At 37.9% G+C, this 17,804-nt stretch overlaps 1 protein-coding gene across 9 annotated transcripts in view; it reads left to right on the top strand.

Annotated features, from left to right (window-relative positions):
- The window catches only part of MYLK (myosin light chain kinase), a 196,917-nt gene that overhangs the window by 136,035 nt on the left and 43,078 nt on the right, over nucleotides 1-17,804 (top strand). For all 9 annotated transcript variants that reach the window (XM_064435022.1, XM_064435026.1, XM_064435024.1 and 6 more), the window contains 4 exons: nucleotides 756-836; nucleotides 11,962-12,012; nucleotides 13,605-13,732; nucleotides 17,141-17,294. In XM_064435022.1, the coding sequence (XP_064291092.1) occupies nucleotides 756-836; nucleotides 11,962-12,012; nucleotides 13,605-13,732; nucleotides 17,141-17,294 (414 nt within the window). The remainder of the gene's footprint in view (nucleotides 1-755; nucleotides 837-11,961; nucleotides 12,013-13,604; nucleotides 13,733-17,140; nucleotides 17,295-17,804) is intronic.

The raw sequence follows: 17,804 nt of genomic DNA, 5'->3' as shown, positions 1-17,804 counted from the left end.
TCTTCATAGGAGAGGTGCTCCAGCACTGTGATCATGCTCAACTTGGAATAACTTTAAAAAAAAGTTTCACCTTTTATTTATATCTCATGTGGGATGCACATGGAAGGGAGCTTTATTGACTCCTAGCTGTTGGTGTAGCCTGCAGTGATGAGCAGTTTCTGGATAAGAGCTGTGCAATTGTGAAAATAGTAGAATCCATCAAATTTCAGTCCTGTGGTGTCCCTTTTGCTGTTTCTATTTAGGAATAAACAAATGGCCAAGAATATCTTCTTGGAAAAAATTTAAACAGATGGAGGAAATATTACTCTTCAAAATGGGTTAATCTGAATTGATCACATAGGTAATGGACAAAGGAATTACTTTACATAATTTCTTTTGAATGAAATGATGTTTCAATACAGCTTTGTGTCACTTTTCTCTGCACTGCCTAGCACAGCTTTGTGCACATTGTATTTGGTCTATCCAGCTAAAATACCTGTCAGCTTAGATGGGACCTCTTGTCTAGCTGCTTACTTGGCTTGGGTTCTTAGTGCAGCTGCTTTTGTAGAGGGTTTTTCCCTCTCTGCTCCCTCTTCTTTCCAGAATATGACAGCAAATCTCCAGCAAATCTGTGCAGAAAATTATTGTTAAAAGCCTAAAGGACAGCAATTTCCTCTAACTTTGCAGAAAGATCCAAAATAAACCTTTTATTAGACAGCTTTTTCATTATTGATTTTCAAATAGGATTTATATTTTATTATTTGTTTTGATTGCAGATGCCTCAAAGACCTCAAAGCCTACTGAGAAGAAGACCAAGAAGCCTAAGACCACACTTCCCCCAGTGCTGCCAACAGAGAGTAAGTGACTGTGATTTGATTTGCTTTATTTCCAGTGGAAACAAAAGAGTGCTTTGGGATTCTGTGGTCATTCCCTTCTGTTTGCAGACATAGGATCAGAAGCCTGTGCTGTTTCTTTAGCCCTTGCACTTAAGTCATGTGAAATGAGTTTTTGCCTTGTGGGGATTAGAAGTAAGAGCCCAAACTGCGAGTTCAGACCTCGCCCCTCTACTCTCTGTTTTTCATAATGGTGCAATAAACTTGTGACACAGATTTATTTTTGGCTACCTCTCAAAGAGCACGGAAATACTCGAGTAGTTTGCTTCAGTTTGTGCTGTGTCCTGTGTAGACAATATGAAGTTTTACTATTGGTAAGCAAAGCATCTTGACTGAAGTGCCCTGTAGAACAATCTGTCCTTTTTTGGCAATACCATGGAGAGTGGTTTTGCAAATTTTGCATTCTTTGTTTTAAGCCTAAATGCTTAACTTGCTTCTGATGCTTTCAGAAATAAGAAATTAGCTATAAATTCCCATGTTTGCTACTCAGCATAAATGCATTTGGTTAAGAGGAAACTTTCAATGGTAAAGGCAGCACAATAATATCAGTTCAATTCCTAACAGCAGTACTACGTATGAAATTAAGGAATACAAATATCTCTTAAATCAAAGCTGGACTTTGAAAATTGTTTATCTATGATGTCCACCACATGAGTTCCTAAAAAGATGTAAAGATGTGGTTTAATGGAAACATGAAATATTTTATCCAGCTCTCTCAAAAAATAAAAAACATGTAAACTCCATTCTGGTCATCCAGCAAGAACAATTTTAGCTGCTTTCAGCAGGACTCAGAGCAGTTTTATAGTGATTGATGATCACAGGTAATAACTGTGCTTCTGGAAATGTGACTTAGGTAAAACTATGCCCTGGGCTACAGCTATTTCTGAGTTGCTGGCTGAGCATTGTAACTCTCTCCAGCTTCCCTTTGGAGATGTGGGAAGAGTCACACTGACATGCTCCACCTCTGCACCTGAGCTTCAAGTGCCATAAATAACAACAATTAAGAGCAATTATTTTGTTATTGAACATAGATAGAAAATAAAATTTTAAAGCCATTTAAATCTCCACAGAACAGTGTTTTGAATTGTGTTTTCTATGCACACAACACACACATTTCCTCTGGTCCTCCCAGCAGTGTTATCAATTGCAGCTTTCCCAGGAGAAAGTGTGAGTTGGGAACTAAGTCTAAATATGGAGATATATGACCTGATCCACATCTTGCTTCTTCTGCTTCTGGTTTTAGTGGAAATTAAAATAGATAGCAAAACAAAAGCTACCATCTCAGGCTGCAGAAATATTTGGGAAAAGAAGGTTGAAATAATGGGGAATGGTTTTTCTACATAGCATATTATTTCACTGTTTCAAGTTCTTGAACTTCTCACAAGCTCTTTTTTTCCAAAATATCTTTAACACGTCATTTAGACATCAAGGTAACCAGAGAGAATGTTAGGAAACTGGGCTTTGAAAGAGTTTTTGGAAAAGCTTTGAAAAATACATATTTAATTTTAAAAGGATTTGGCTGCAGAGATTTCACAGGTGTTTTTTAACATCTGAGTCTCTGAGGAATGTGAGTATTTGGTCTGAAATAAGTTTTTATTTGTGTATTTGTCAGGGGCAAAATATACAAAACAGATCCAGTGGAACTACATAGTTCCAGTCTACACTGAAATTCTTATCAGATACAGAGACTGTAAAGTTCCTTACCCAAGAGAGAACAGGCTTTACAAGTCAGATGTTTGTCTGTCTTTACTGTATATCTCTTGAAAAGAAGGGTAATAGAGAATAACTGTGAATTAAAGTGTCTCAGTCTAATAAGGAGATACGTTTTTACTCTGATCTTTTCTGGTCTTTTTTTACCACAACTGGTTACCAACAGTCCTAAGGGCAATACAGATTGTTATTGAAGAAAGAGAGAACAAAAATTCCTAATAATGTGATTAGAATTATTAATTAATAGATTCTGAATTTTGAGTAGTGAATTCAGTCACAGCAGTGTATACTCTATAGGATAGAGAAATTATATAGTCTCTGTATTTTTTAGAAATACTTTTCAGGGAAAAGATCTCTCTTTTCCACATTCTGTAAAGAAGTGCAAGTCAAATTTCATTTTTAGCAGCTATGTCATCCTTCTCTCCCATCAGATAAATTACAAGTGATCCTTGCTTTTTTGCCCTAGTAGAAACTTTCAGGAAAGTAATTAACTTTAGGTTCTTGAAAGCAAAGATCAATACATTTCTTTTTGTGGAAAAGAGTGTATGTTGTCAGTATGTTAACCTGTAGAATTTGTCTCACTGTGAGCTGCTGACTCAGATCATTTGGCTGCTCATTCTGACAATGTTATTTAATTACTGGAAGTGTGGGGTTTGTAAGCTACAGAAAACCAATTGTAAGCAGAATTTGGGCCATTGCTTGCTTTGATATGCAATACATACTGGATTCTGGTGTAGAAAAAGAAGAACATCTTGAAGGAAGCTGTGTGTCACTCTGTGATTAACAACATCTCTGAATGGATGCTTGCAGTGTTTACTGCAGAAAGATTGCTCCCATGCTGGCAAATTACAAAACTTACAATGTATTTTGTTTTGCTTAGAATTAATATTGTGTCACCAAAATTTAGTAATAATTATGCAACCCTCTAAGGATAAATAGAATAAATAATACTGTTTCTGAGAATAAAAACCAGATTCACCTTTGAATCTGGGTGAAATGAAAGGGAGAAGAGAGGAAGGGCACCTCTGGAACTGGTTCATTCTTTACTGACTGCACTGATTTGGGCTTTGTCACTTGGGTCTTTGCTCAGTGGATGTCAAATGTTACTGAGTTAGAATAATAGAGTGTTATGTTTCTTCTAAAAGAGGCAGTGGAAAATTGGACCCTTTCAATATTTATCATGCTGCACACTGTGTGCCATGCCAGAACAATCAGTGGGTAGTGATGTAAGGGTCCTCCTGGCTTGACACAGCCCTGTAGCAGAAGCACTAAGCCAAAAATTCTCACCACTTGAACATTTCTCTAGAAAGCTTTGAAACTGCTGTGAAGGGATTTAGGCACCCACTTCCCTTTGAAATCAGAACTTACTTCAAATCAAGCTTAAAGGGAATTGCTTATTTCAATTACCAAAGCCACTTGCAAAATCTTCAGTGCCTATTAAATAAATGTTTTTGTCGCAACAGACTGTGGAAAAATCAAAGTTCTGCTTGAGATTTTTAAGAGTAAATAAAGATTTGAATGTTTACAAATAAATATTCCTTTTTCAAAAAAATACATTACTACTCCACATTTGCAATTATTTTGTTGTCCTTAATGTGTATTAAGCAGAGGACCAAAACAGAAGGAATTAACCCAATATGAGGCAGATTTGTGTGCAAGTCTAGAACCCAGATTTCTTGATCCTCAGTCTCAAGGTTAATTTGCATGCAGCATTGAAGATAGTACAGATTTTTTTAAGTGGCATCACAATAGTTTACATAAAGCATGAGCTTTCCAAAATGACTTTTTTTCCAAAAGCTTTTTTCAAGATTTGCTGATGAAAAAGGAGTATTACAGCAGTTAGATTCTATTTTTTAAACTATGCTATGGCTGAGCCGTGCAACATAACTTTACTATAGTAGGAAGAAACTGTATCCCACTTATTGCTACAGAGAAAAAAAATATTTTAATGCTTTAGAAAATAATGCTCATAAATCTAAGCATTGGATTAAAGTGTTCAGAAAGAAATGCCCAATTTTTTGGAGGGCTAATTCACAGCACTACTTCCAGTAAATATTAAGAAATGGCAATTATCACCTGTCACAATCATTGTTATGAAAACCTGACAGGATATCCTGAATTCCCTCATCTGAGTAATACTTTCTAAACCCACTGTTCTCATATCCAAACCACATACATTGAAGGGCTGACCCAGCATAGAGTTTGATTGCACAAATGTAAGTTCTTCTACCGAGTTAAAAATAAAGTTACAAGAAAAAAAAATTTTCCTACACACCTGCAAGTTATTTTGCAGTATTTGGTAGCTTACTGATAGAAATCTTTTATATGTGCTACTATGTGGAACATGTGATTTTATGTCAAACACCTTTTTAGGTAGCTGTACAATAATACAGCTGTAACACAGGTAGCTATATTCTCTTGCTGATGGTTTTTAATAAATGTCACAACTGAAACAGTCCAGATCAAATCCACCAGAAGGTTTCACTGTCACCTTCCCAGATGTGAATTTTTGACATTATTGGTACTTGAATGAGAGGCTGAGCAGTGACATCTCTGGAACAATTCACCATTAAAGTAAATATGCTAAACGGGACCCCTTATTATATTAATATATTCTTTTCCATAGTAGGGAGTTATTCTTGTCCATACTAGGGAAAATTCTAAGTGTTAATCACCATGGAAAAATTATGAGTCAGTGGCCAAGTGATTGGCATGCAGTTCTGTTATTTACGCTTCAATAACAATCTTGTCAGAGAATCCAAGTCTGCAAGCACCATTTTGAGAAAATGTTATTAAAGCATTAAGCTTGATGTGTCCAATTTAGTTAGTATATAATTAAATCAGTAAACACTTCAAGTTTTCTATCGATTTCTGTTCTATGAAAAAAAAATGAAACATGGCTTAGATGAATACGAAATGTTTCAAAATCTTCATTTCATGACAGGTTGTTTTGTCCTATGTGTAAAACTTGCCACTTTCTAAGGGAAGAACTCAATTACTGAGGAAGTTACTGTTCTGGTCAGAGATGTTCTTTTAATTGCAGGAGTGTGGGCACTGGGTAGCAGCTGTGATCTGTGGCTGCTGACCTCTTTGATGGCTGGGTTGGTCTGAGATGCTCATGAGGGTCAATGAGGCTGTCCAAGCCAGTTCCTTCAGTCCCATTCATTTCCCAGAAGGCTCATGCTGCTCTGCTCCTGGCTGTTTGTGAGGTCCAAGACATCTTCTGCACAGTGAGTGCAAGTACTTGGTGTGTTAGAACAATATGAATTGCATTGTCAGAGCAGCCTCTAACCAAACTTTTCAAGGAAAAATTAATCTTTTTTCCTAAGCTGAAAATTCCACTCTTAGTACATGTAAATCAAATTGCCATTAGCTGTTTTTAAGACCTAAATAGGATTGCTCTGAAACTCTAAATTATGAAAGGTGCTGCCTTCATTCCTGAGGCTCGAGGGTCCAAAGGTGAATAGCTGTGCCACAAGGACTGGCAGCCAAGTTGGGCTGAGGTAAACAGGCAATGAAAGGTTTAACCTGGTGACTCTGAAGGTTGGTTGCTTCCATAGATGAAAAATAAATCTGTCACTTCACATATAAAATGAGCAATGGAGAAACACTAATTTGTTGTCCAAATCCCTTTCTCCTGAGTGCCCAGTTCAGCACTGTTTCTCTAATGCTGGGCATGCATTTTGAACCTCTGCCAAGTTACTCTACAGTTCTCATTGTACTGACATTTTCTGAGTTAATATTGGCACAGAACAGTATTTTCCACGTGTATTTCACAGAGTCCATCCTACATATCTGTATGTTGACAAAAGAAGACAGAAACGTTTATTGACTGTCTTACAGAGAGAAAAATGAATAGTTTTTGCAATGTGGCCTTGAACTGAAGAGGTGTCATGCTTTATTAATTTACAGTTAAGTCATTGGCTAGAAATTGCACATCTGAGGCATATTATAGAAGCATTAAGTTTCTTCTCTGTAAAACAGGGACCTAAATCCATTGGCTTAATTAATTAATTAATTAATAGTTTTTCCCACTGAAACCATTTAGAGCTCCTGAATGCCCAGATGACCTGGCAATGTTTTCTTATGGAACAGACTGGGTAGCTGGGTAGTAACCTACTTTAGATTCCTGTCCCTACACATTTGGGCACAGCCTTTTAGTGTGTTGTTGTAGATGTTCTCCCAGGACATAAAAAAGGTGAAAATTAAACTTATACTTAAGAAACTAACCTTGCTGTCTTGCTCCCACCAGAGCTCTTAGAGCATTTTACATAGCCTGGGTTGTTTGTGAGCTCTGTTTGATACTGGATCTCTTCTGTCCTGCTCAGATTTGCTTTAATTGTAGAAGTTGCTCAAGAACAGTGCTACTAAACTGCTATGGAATTGTTTATTCCTTCAACTGAGCTGTTTTCAAATACAGAGTTATTTTCAGTGCACCAGATCATATTGAATCTCTTAGTGTGCTGGTATATCCTAGCTCTCTCATCACTGTAAAAGTGAGTATTTCCTGGGTTTTATTTTTGTTTTCAGAAGGCAGAGGTTGTATATTTCTCAATTAGAGGACAATCTCTGCATGATTTAGAAACTAAATATGGGATGTTGCAATAAATGACAGTTGTTTCTAAATGAAAAAAAAAAAGCTTTAAAAAATGGTTATGAAGCACACAAACTCAACTGACTTGCATGGAATTAAGTTTCTAATTTCTGCTTGTCATGAAATTTAAGCCAAAGTTGCTTTCTGTTTTATTGTATTTAGATACTAAACAGTTACTTGGAAACATTATAAAAAATGTGCTCTCTGACATGCAATAAAGTGAAACTGTTTAAACTTCCAAACCTTGATGAAGTTTTCAAGCTACTGAAAAATGTGTGTTCAGTGCATTGGGTTTGTCATTTTCCTCTCTAGCAATTAGCACAGGTTCATGAATGTATGAATAAACTTTCTGCTACAATTGTAGCCATCATTTTTCTCCTGTTTCATCTTGTCTGTGCTAAAATCTGTAATGAATTTTTATACCATCAACCAAGTCTGTGACAGAAGCAAGGACAGAACAGAATAATTGACTACTTTGACCACAAGGCCAAATGTTTCCTTTTTTTCTGTACTTCTAGGTCTCAGTCATTCCATGCTTTCTGGCAAAGCAGGCAGTAGTGAAGGTTGAGAGCAGTCACTTTTCACTCAGACCCGGATATCTACCTCCAGAAGGGTCTGAAGGAGGTTTCACTGGGATTCATTTACATGGGGGAGAGAGAGACCTCATGATCTCACATCCCACGAGCCTGAAGGATCCAAGTGAGATGGGGAAGAAGGAGCAGATACTTGAATCTGGGCTTTCCATCAATTTTCAAAAAATATTCTTCTTACCATGGTGTCTGACACATTACAGACATGACTTCTTTTTTCAGTTTCTCTTGAACTCTGAAAATGCTGAAAAAACCCCAGTTTAGTTCAAGATGAAATCTTGACATATTTTGCATGGGGGGAAAATGGTTTTCTATGTGCCTGTAGTATGAGAGTATGTCTTTAACCCTTCTTCTCTCCCGAGCTAAAATGAGGCTGTTCCACAAGCAGACAAAAGCAGGGATAGGTCTTGTTTCTTGTGCTAATGGAGTTAGGTATTAACTGTACTTGTTTACCAGGTGCTGAAATCCATCACTACAGAAGACACGCACATAATTTTAGGCATGTCCCTCAGGGAAGACAGTAGGAATTATGGATTGGTTGGAAATACTGTCTTGAGTGCTGATGTTTTTTTCAGATCCTTAGAGTTTTCCTTCATGCTTTATGAAAGCAAGTTGTGCAGAGAGCCATTTCAGGGGAGGGCTACTCCTATTTTTAGTAAAATTCCAAAAAAGGGAAGCAGAAAAGAAAGAGGCTTCTGAGCATATCTGCTCTCACGATTGCACCATCAGGGAAAGAAAGAGCAAAACCAAATGTCTGGCAGCTACCAGCCTGGATGGGGTTTTTCCCCTTTCTGCTTTATGTCCCCCCCACTCAAAAACAAGCTCTGTAAGAGGCAAACCTGCCTTGTAATGTTTATTTTGTTTCTAGAAGGCAAATTCATTTAAAGGGGAAATATTAGTCCTTTTACTTCCAGGCTGATTTTCAGCATTGGCCTGTTTCATTGTAAATACCAAAAGAAAGACAAACCATCTTTAAGAAAAAAAAAAAAAAAAAAGGGCAGCAGAAGCAGACTTGAACTAACATTTCCAAGAGGCTCAAATATTTTAATGAAAACAATCATTTGACCTTGTCAACTTTGAGTAATCTTATTAGATTTTTTTTTTCACTGTCTCCAGCAGCCTTTGAAAAAAATAAGTTACATTTCAAAGAGATGCATAAGATGAGCTGGTATTCTTAAGGAAGGTCTAAGAACAGTGGGGTGTACACTATTAGGCAAAGAAGCCAGCTACACAGAGCCAGAGACCTGTCCTTGTACTCATCCCCTTCCACCCTGCCCCAGCCTTTCATTTCTGCTCAGGGATATTTGTGTCTGCAAAACAGGATATTCAGCCAGACCTTCCAGCAACCCTTGGCAATCTGCATGGTTTGATGAAGTCCAGTGACAGTCTGTATATCCTCAGTTCAGGGAATATAATGTCCTGGTGGGTAAAAACTAAAATTTAAACCCAAAAAATTGTACCTACATTAAAAAAAAGCAGTGTCCTAGCTGCATAAAGTGATCAGTTCATGTTCTCTGCTTTGCTGCTATGGAAATCTTCACTGAGGTGAGAATCTTTTAAACTGGCTTAAGTATAGTTGTTCCAGTATGCATGGAGCTTGCCTATTAAAACTAAGGTACTGCAGCTAATACACAATGTCAGCCAAGAGGTGATCTTTGAGTGAAAATTGTTCTGGATTCAGGAATTTGCTTTTTCTTTTCTGAAAAATAGCACCAGTATCTGGCAGCCCGAGATGGCACTTGACAAATGGTGCTTTTTCTTCATCCTTGTTGCTCTTTGTTCACATCAGGCTTAATGGAGTGTGGAAGCAATCAAATTCCTGTCATTGTAGCTTTTATTAAAAGCCATTGCAGCTCTGAGAAGAGACCCAAGAACTATTTCACTTCAGTTTAGAGAAAAGCAGAGAGCCTGATGTTGAATACAGCACGCGCACAAACAAAAATGTTTGCTTATTTCTGAATCATGTAACCAAGTGAGTTTACATGGGGTTATGCATCTAATGAGTAACTAATGGGTTATTTCCATTAATAGGGATGTTTAAAGGTAGATGAGAGGCCAGACTCTACAGACCTTCCAGCTGGAACCTGATCATATACATAGTTTAATCCACATAACGTGGCTCCAACCTGAAATAAGAGTTTCGGCTCAGGTGTGACCACACCATGACAAAGAGGAAAGCTGCTCTGCAAACACCACTTGCTGCCTTTGCTTGTACTGCTCGGGCAGGAAAGAGGATGTTGGAGCACATTTGCTGTCACTTTCCACAGCAGCCAGGGTACATGTCACTCTCTTGGTGACCCAAAAAGTAATGTGTCCCTTTAATGAGTAATTGTGCTCTTTGAAGGCCTCAGTTTAAAGAGGGTTAAGTCCCCATGGAAGATGTGGCAGGACAGATACCTTGCTTACAGCCTGGCAGGCCAGTAATACTGGGATAAACACCTCACAAGTACTCATCTAAAGCTTTAACTACTTCTGTTGGGCTGGCAGTTGTCAAAGAAAGGCTTCTTTGGGAAATATCCAACTATTCTTTTTTGTTTCAGCCATAAGTACTGTGAGAATATCCTACCTCTCCATTTCTGTGCTTCTGGTTGCTACAAAATCAATAAATTCAGAGCATATAAAAGCCAAGCATACTTTTAGGGAAAATTACTAAAAAAAGGAAAGAAGGTGGAAAAAACTTTCCTGTATTAACTTCATGAAGCTCTTCAGAATGAACTGAATAAACACCATTGTTGACAGCTAAGCCATTAGATATTATTAAAGTCCTTTGGTCTTTTCATGTCCTATACCACATCACCTACTATCTCCAGTTACTCTAAAAATCAATCTGGCTGTTGTTTGAGCTATAGCATTAGACTCCCACAGTGATTGTGCAACTCATGGCTCCTGAGTTTCATGAGGCATCACATGATGTGTTCCAGGGTATCATGCACAGCTTGTAGTTGCTGCAACCAAAAGGCTTTAAATCAAAAAACTGGTTTTATTGGTCTGGTGAAATTGGAGGATATTTTGCTGCTCAGTGTCTTTCTAATTTGAAATAATTAAATAAAGAAAAGAAAAGAATGGACCAAAAAATTCAAAACTTTTGCATCTGTTATGACTGTCACTAGGCACCTCTGTATAGTCTGCCAGACACTCAAAAGCACTTAGCACATGCTGCTTCCGTTGGAGGCAATAACATCTTAAAATCCAGACTACTTCAATCATGCTGCCTAGTTCAGTATAAGAAAATAAGAAATGTTCTTTCACAGCAGAGGCCATTCTCTGACCAGGATGCTTAGAATAGCAGGCAAAAAGAGAGTGCTGTAAAAGGAATGAACTCCTTCACTTCAGGAATTCAGTGGTTTGAAGGCATCCAGACTGCTGCATTTAATGGCCACCACTATACATAACTCCTATGGATTTGTCCTTTTGATCCTGTTTGTGTTCCTGTATTGTAAAACATTACTTGTTTGTGAAGGTAGATTATAGATGTTATATTTAACCTGGTGTTTCTATTATGCCTGCTGTCTGGTAATTTAATTGGGTGGCCTCTAGTTCTTGTTTTGTAAAAAACACTTCAGAGCCATTTTCTCTACTGTTCTTCTACTTACCCTGCACAATTTGTAGAACATTGTCTTCCAAAATTTTATGGATCCAGATTCCAAGTTCTAAGCCATATTTTTGTAGCTATGACATTTTCTTTTGAGAATATAGCAAAAAGTTCTCCCTGCTTAAGGAAGAGGATGAGGTAGAGGGGTAGTGCTAATACTTGCTTTTGGTATATCGCTGTTACTTTGCGAGCTCACAAGTGGTATGAGAAGCAGCACATGGTGTTAACTACCCTACTTTTAACTGAGATCATTCTGCATTGATTATGCTGGAAATCTGAGCAGAAATTCAGTATGAGATGGGTCTTGGCCCAGTGTTTTCACCTGTTAAACTGCTGTAAGGAATGGATGATGACAGATTGTGGGAGAAGTGTAGAATATTTATTTGATTATTTTAAAAGTTCCAGCTTCAACTGTGAATATTCTGAGGATCATCCAGGATGATAAAAGTGGTTTTTAAAGGTATTTTTAATTCTTTAGTTTAATATGCTGGAAGAATATAATATGTTTTCAAGTGCTAACGAAGCATGGATGTTTGTGGTTAGTGTGGTACCTTGCAAAGCTCATCTTTGAATTCCCGTGGTTTGTTGTTTGTTTTTAACCAGGTGAAGCAACAGTGAAGAAGAAACCAGCTCCAAAGACTCCTCCAAAAGCAGGTAATGTGTTGCATGTGTCACCCTCATTCACCAGTGCAGCTGTTTGCCTTCTAAGTTTGTTTACATCTGTGATTAAATGGTAGGTAAATCCAATTTGCTAACTTTGTACTAAGAATTAAATTATGAGCATCCAAAGAAGTTACTCTCAGATGGAGTATAGCAAGATCCTACAAAGTGTCAGTAGTGTGTAACTTATCTCCTTTCGTATATTCACAACAAACCTTGGCTTTCTGAGAAAAAAAAAAATTTCTGTGTATCACAGAATCCTCTGCATGAGTAGCTACCACAGAAAAGGTGATAGATTCTACTTTTCCTCATCACTGCCATTATGGTAACCTATTTGTGTGTTTGCAGTCTCTGAGGCAAAGCTATCTATAGTTAAAGTTACAATGAGTTTTCTCCTCTAGGAACTTCTTTTCAGTGTCTTAAAACTTCACCAGACTTTGAAACCTTTCAAGCTGCTTTCTATGCCAGATATACACCTCAGCCTAGTTTCCTTCAGATATTTTCAAAACAAAAACACTTTTAAAAAGTCAAGTCTAGAGCAGGGGGAGCCCACTTTGCTTTAATTGCTTTGAAAAGGAAAAGAAAGCACTTTTTTTCATGCCCAGTGTCCCTGTGCTTTGTAAAGAAGGTTACATATGGCAGTGAGGTCATTGTAACATTAGGGAATGCCTCTTACCATTTCTGTCAATATGTCCTCTAGTGTGTCCCCTTCAATACACACACACAAGAATAATTTCTTTATCATGCTGCTTTTATAAGCAGCAGTATTGTTTTCACCCTGGAACTGTCCAGCCTGTGATATTTCTGGCCTCTGTGCTTAGCTGCTACCAGGGGTCTGACACTCAGCAGCACAACTGAGAGCTGGGAAGGAGCACTGTTAGCAGGAGATGCTCTGCCATCTATTGATACTCAGGCAGTGAGAGGGAACAGAAGGAGGAATGCCTGGTTCATGAACAGAGGGGAATGAATGGGACTGCAAGGTTTAAAAAAAAACACTGAGATACAAAAAGATCCATCATTGCTCATGGCAAAATTGATTGGATTGAGAAAGACATCAGTTTCCCTCCTTGTCTCTCATGATGTTTCTGTGCCACATAATGTTTATCTGGCTACTGAGATGACTATAGGCAGATCTTGAGTCTTAAATTTTATGAATTCTGTTGATGACATCAGGGAGCAGGTTTGCAGACCCCCTCAGCACATGCAAATTGATAAAAAGGTAGCTGGAGTCATTCTTCAGAAATAAAAAGTTCAAAAGAAAAATAAGATTTTTCTGAAAACCCACAACAAAATTTCATAAACTGTGTATTTGGAATTGGTGGTAGATGCCAATGTTTTTGTCTTTTGCATGTCTGTACCTTGGTCTTGCATGAGCAAACTTTGGATGGGTAAATTGTTATTACTTCACTCCCCTAGAATTACCAGATCCACGGAATTTTTTTCATTGCAAGTAACAGGTAACTGCTAATCTGCATTTCAAATGCTGCTCTGAAACAGTTGAGCTGAGAAATGTACGTGTTTTGAATTTTAAGAAAACTTAGAGTCATTTAAAGGGTTATTTAATTTATGTTATTTTTTGCCTTCAGCTGCTCCTCCTCAGATTACTCAGTTCCCAGAAGACAGAAAAGTCCGTGCAGGTGAATCAGTGGAATTGTTTGCCAAGGTGGTGGGAACAGCACCCATAACTTGCACCTGGATGAAATTCCGTAAGCAGGTAAATTGTTTTCTGGTTTCTTTCAACAATCACTGAAAAAGCTGAGCTGGAAAGGACCATCAATGACTATCTCCCATTTTTCCATCTCCCTTCCTGAGGAACTGGCAAAGTCCATCTTGTTCCTGCAGATGTTTTCCTGACCTCTACTGAACACATTTCATTGATGAAGATTTCACAACCTCCATCAGCAAATGATTGCAGTGTTTATATAGCCATGGGGTTAGAATTCTTTTCCTAATGCCAAATGTAATTCTTTCTTGCTACAGTTCAGACCTTTTGCTGCCTGTGCCCTCCTGTAACAAATGATAATTTCTTTGTGAAAAGTCTTAGACCATGAATTAAAGGATAAGTGATGGGAAAGATACAGATATCTGAAAAGTATCTATCACAGGGGACATTTCTCTCCTTTGAAAATGATCCCTTCTTTGTTGATGATGGGTCTAAAGTTATGTCAGAGGGGCAAAATACCATATAAAAAACTTGAGTGAATTGTCTTGCAACACGAATGTCACCATACAGGGCACAACAAAAATCCATGCCATCAGTGCCCTCAGTCCTAGCTTTAAAGTTCCTAAAGGGCAATGTCTAAAGATTTAGAGTTGCTTTAACAAAGCCATTTAAAATCACTTTAAATCAAACAACCCAATATGCAAGTTCAGACTGGAAGATGAAGTGTCACGTTAGGACAGAGCAAATATAAATATCTGCTGTAGCTGCTGTTCTGTTTATTTCGTTCTGAACTTGTTATGCACTCTATAGAACACAAACAAAAACATCTCCTCCTAGAAGGAAGTTTAGACTCTAAATCCAGACATGTCAGCATTTAATTGAAAGAATTCAAAACAGTTTTTTAGTGCAAAGGGTATTCCAGAGTCTGTCCTTGCTAACTCCAAATAACCTCTTACTTTAGGGGAAAGGGTGGGTTTTTTCCTGAACTCTTATATTTCCTTAAATTTCTTTAGCTTCAAGACTGGAGTTAACCACTGCTTTCCATAAAAAATAGGTCTCAAAAGCTTCAGTGACATTCAGTGTTTGATTTTGCTAAGCTCTGTCTTGACATTTAGGTAAAATGTACCCCTCAAAACTGAGTTTCTAGTTTGTGGAGAATTCTGAGTTCATTGTTGAATACAGCAATCCTATTTACCTAGATTTTAAGGCCTTTTTTATATGCACAATCTATGTGATAATGGCAGTTAATATGTGATAATTAGCAGCTCCTAATGCCCATATCAGATCCATAACCTGTGCTTCAAAATATTTTTCTCCTTTGTAAAATGCTATTTTTACCATCTTTATACTTTCTTCTTTAGCTATCCACTAGGAGACAAGTGAAATATTGCAAAATCATAAATTGAAATGACCAAAAAAAAATCTAAATTATTCATTCTGGTGAATGAGGTACAAAAGGAAAAAAAAAGTTCAGGAAGGTTACCAAACACTTGTAGGAGGACAAGTGAGGGCAGCAGTCTCTCAGTTATTAATGTAAAAGGGGAGCCACTTACTGTGTCCTGTGCTGCACCATTATTTTGCTTTATTTTTCACTTACACTTCACCACATACTGTTTTACACTTGGATTTCTTGCTTTTCTATAACTGTGGTTGATTTCAACTCTGTTCCATTCCCAGTCGTAAAAGTGAAAACCAGCCAAGTGTTTTGACAGTTTACTGGGAGTTATTTGTAGTTGTTACTTGAGCTGATCCAGCAATTGGTGAGCTGTGATTTCAGCCCTGCTGCTGTTTGCTGCAGCTTCGTCTCCGTGGCTCTTCCTCCCATTCCCTCAGGTGCAGGAGAGCCACAGTGGCCTCCCTCAGTGGCCTCTCTATCTCTTTTGGATATTCCAAAAGAGTTCCTCTTGCTTGTAGAAAGGGCATGTCATGAATCTGTGGCCCATACTGTTGTAGGCCATGGCAGTGCAGTGGAGGGGTTCTGGAACTGTGCTGAGCTGAAGAGGGGACAGCCTTGGAAAGCCTTGGAAAGCCTCTTCGTCAGCTGAGTCCATCACTGAGCACTGCCAGCTGTTGAAACTTCTCAGCTACAACCAGTGACTTTATTTCAGGATCCCAAAGATCCAACCCATGTTCCCCACAACCACTGCAAACCACTGAGCATCCTTTCAGGGCTGTCTCTGCATCCTTTCAGGGCTGTCTCTGCATCCTTTCAGGGGTTTCTCTGCATCCCTTCAGGGCTTTCGCTGTATCCTTTTGAGGCTTTCTTTGAATAATGCAGATCTAGTTTTACTATCACCCCTTGACTAATTTTAATGAAGCAAAATATAAAGACAGTTTAGAATCTCAGAAGTATGTTGGCAGGGTAGAACAACTTTCAGTGGAGTTTAACCCTACATAATCCCATTTGCTAACTTTTTATTTGAGTTATTGTAGGAAAATCTTTCCAAAGTTACTTTTGGGCAGATAGCCGTGCATGTGTTTTGTCTCAGTTGAGGAAAGAGCAGGGAAAGTCCTGTTCTTAAACTTTTGATTTCTTCTTCTCTGAATATATGGGACAAGATAAGGCAAACTAAATAGCCTTCATTTTTAATTAAATTCTGAGAATGGCTTGGAAGAGTCACTTATCTAAGAAGGAAGTGGTGGGAGGAAGAAGGGCATTGACATTTTGTTGTCTGTTTCATAAGAACACAGTGTACAGCTTCTGTAATTGCAGTGTAGCATTATGAGGTTTTTAAAGAACTGTCATGTCTCAAGCTAATGCTGATTAAAATCTAAGTCACCTTGGCCATTTATGCTATGATAGCTCCGTTTCAATTAAAAACCAGTTTATAATATGCCTGTGGTATTCAGCAGAGATTTGGATTTTTCCTTCTCCAGAAAATTAAAATGCTATGGGAAAGCTCAATATGCTCTTTGAATGTCTCTCTACAGCTGTAGTGTTGTATCTCCATTTCACACAACATTGTCTTCAGCTGTTCAAACCTAAGAAACCATTACCCTGCTTTGTGTGGAAGTACAGAATAAAAACCAGAGGGCAGAAGTCCCAGCTGTGGATGGTCTGCACATTGGGCCTCTGAGGGTGATGGCAAATGAACAAAGGCTAAACCCTTGTTCCACTGTGGTTTCTCTAAGATATGTGAGACCAAACTTTGCTCTTTTGACAATTGCAGTTTGCACTTTCAGCCTATCAAAGAGAAGTTAAAAAGTGACACTGTGGTTCCTTAGTGAGGTTCCAGCAAGACCAGTGCTCCCTGTGGCCTTTGCAGGACTGGAGGCCTCATACTGTTCCACTGCATTTCTAGATGATTTGTGTTTATTACACAGTTTACCAGCTGCACATATTCACTTCTGTAATAGAGTTATCTGCAGGTAACACTCATATGATAACACTGTATTTTGCTTTGAGCTCTTTCAGATACAAAAGAAATCTATCACATATTTTTTCTTTTAATTTGGCAGATTCAAGAAAATGAATATATTAAAATTGAGAATGCTGAAAACAGCAGCAAGCTAACAATATCATCAACAAAGCAGGAACACTGTGGATGTTACACTCTAGTTGTAGAGAACAAACTTGGCAGCAGACAAGCACAAGTCAACCTTACAGTTGTTGGTAAGTCCAAATTAATATTTTATTGATATTCATCAGACATCAGTCTACATTTTCATTTTATATAATGATATGCAACAGGTTAAATAAAATAATCAGTTAAATTAAGAAGACTGAAATAAAACCTAGTACTTCAAAAAATGGACAGTGACATTGTAATAAGGACTATAAGTAAGATCAGTAGGGCCATACTGTGTTTATTTGGAAAAATTCCTAATTCCATGATGATGAAAGTATAAAATAGGTAAAATAGCTCATACTTAAAAAGGAATCCCCCCACAAGATAAAAACAGCTCATGTCTCCATTTTAAATTCCTACCATGGTCTATTGTTTCACAGGGACAGAAAGCAGTGAATAAAGACAGTCTGTTTTAAATATTTTGGATCCCTTCATCTGTGGACTTTTACACAGATATTTTAAAGCTTCAAACAGGTTACACTCCCAGGTCATCAGGTTTGTTGTAGCAGACTGTGGACAGCTGCACAGACTGCAGACTGGCAGACAGTTGCAGT

The sequence above is a fragment of the Passer domesticus genome, chromosome 10, assembly GCF_036417665.1.
Source record: "Passer domesticus isolate bPasDom1 chromosome 10, bPasDom1.hap1, whole genome shotgun sequence".
NCBI lineage: Eukaryota > Metazoa > Chordata > Aves > Passeriformes > Passeridae > Passer > Passer domesticus.
Note: the sequence above shows the minus strand (reverse complement) of the source record. Positions and strands in the feature narration are given on the sequence as shown.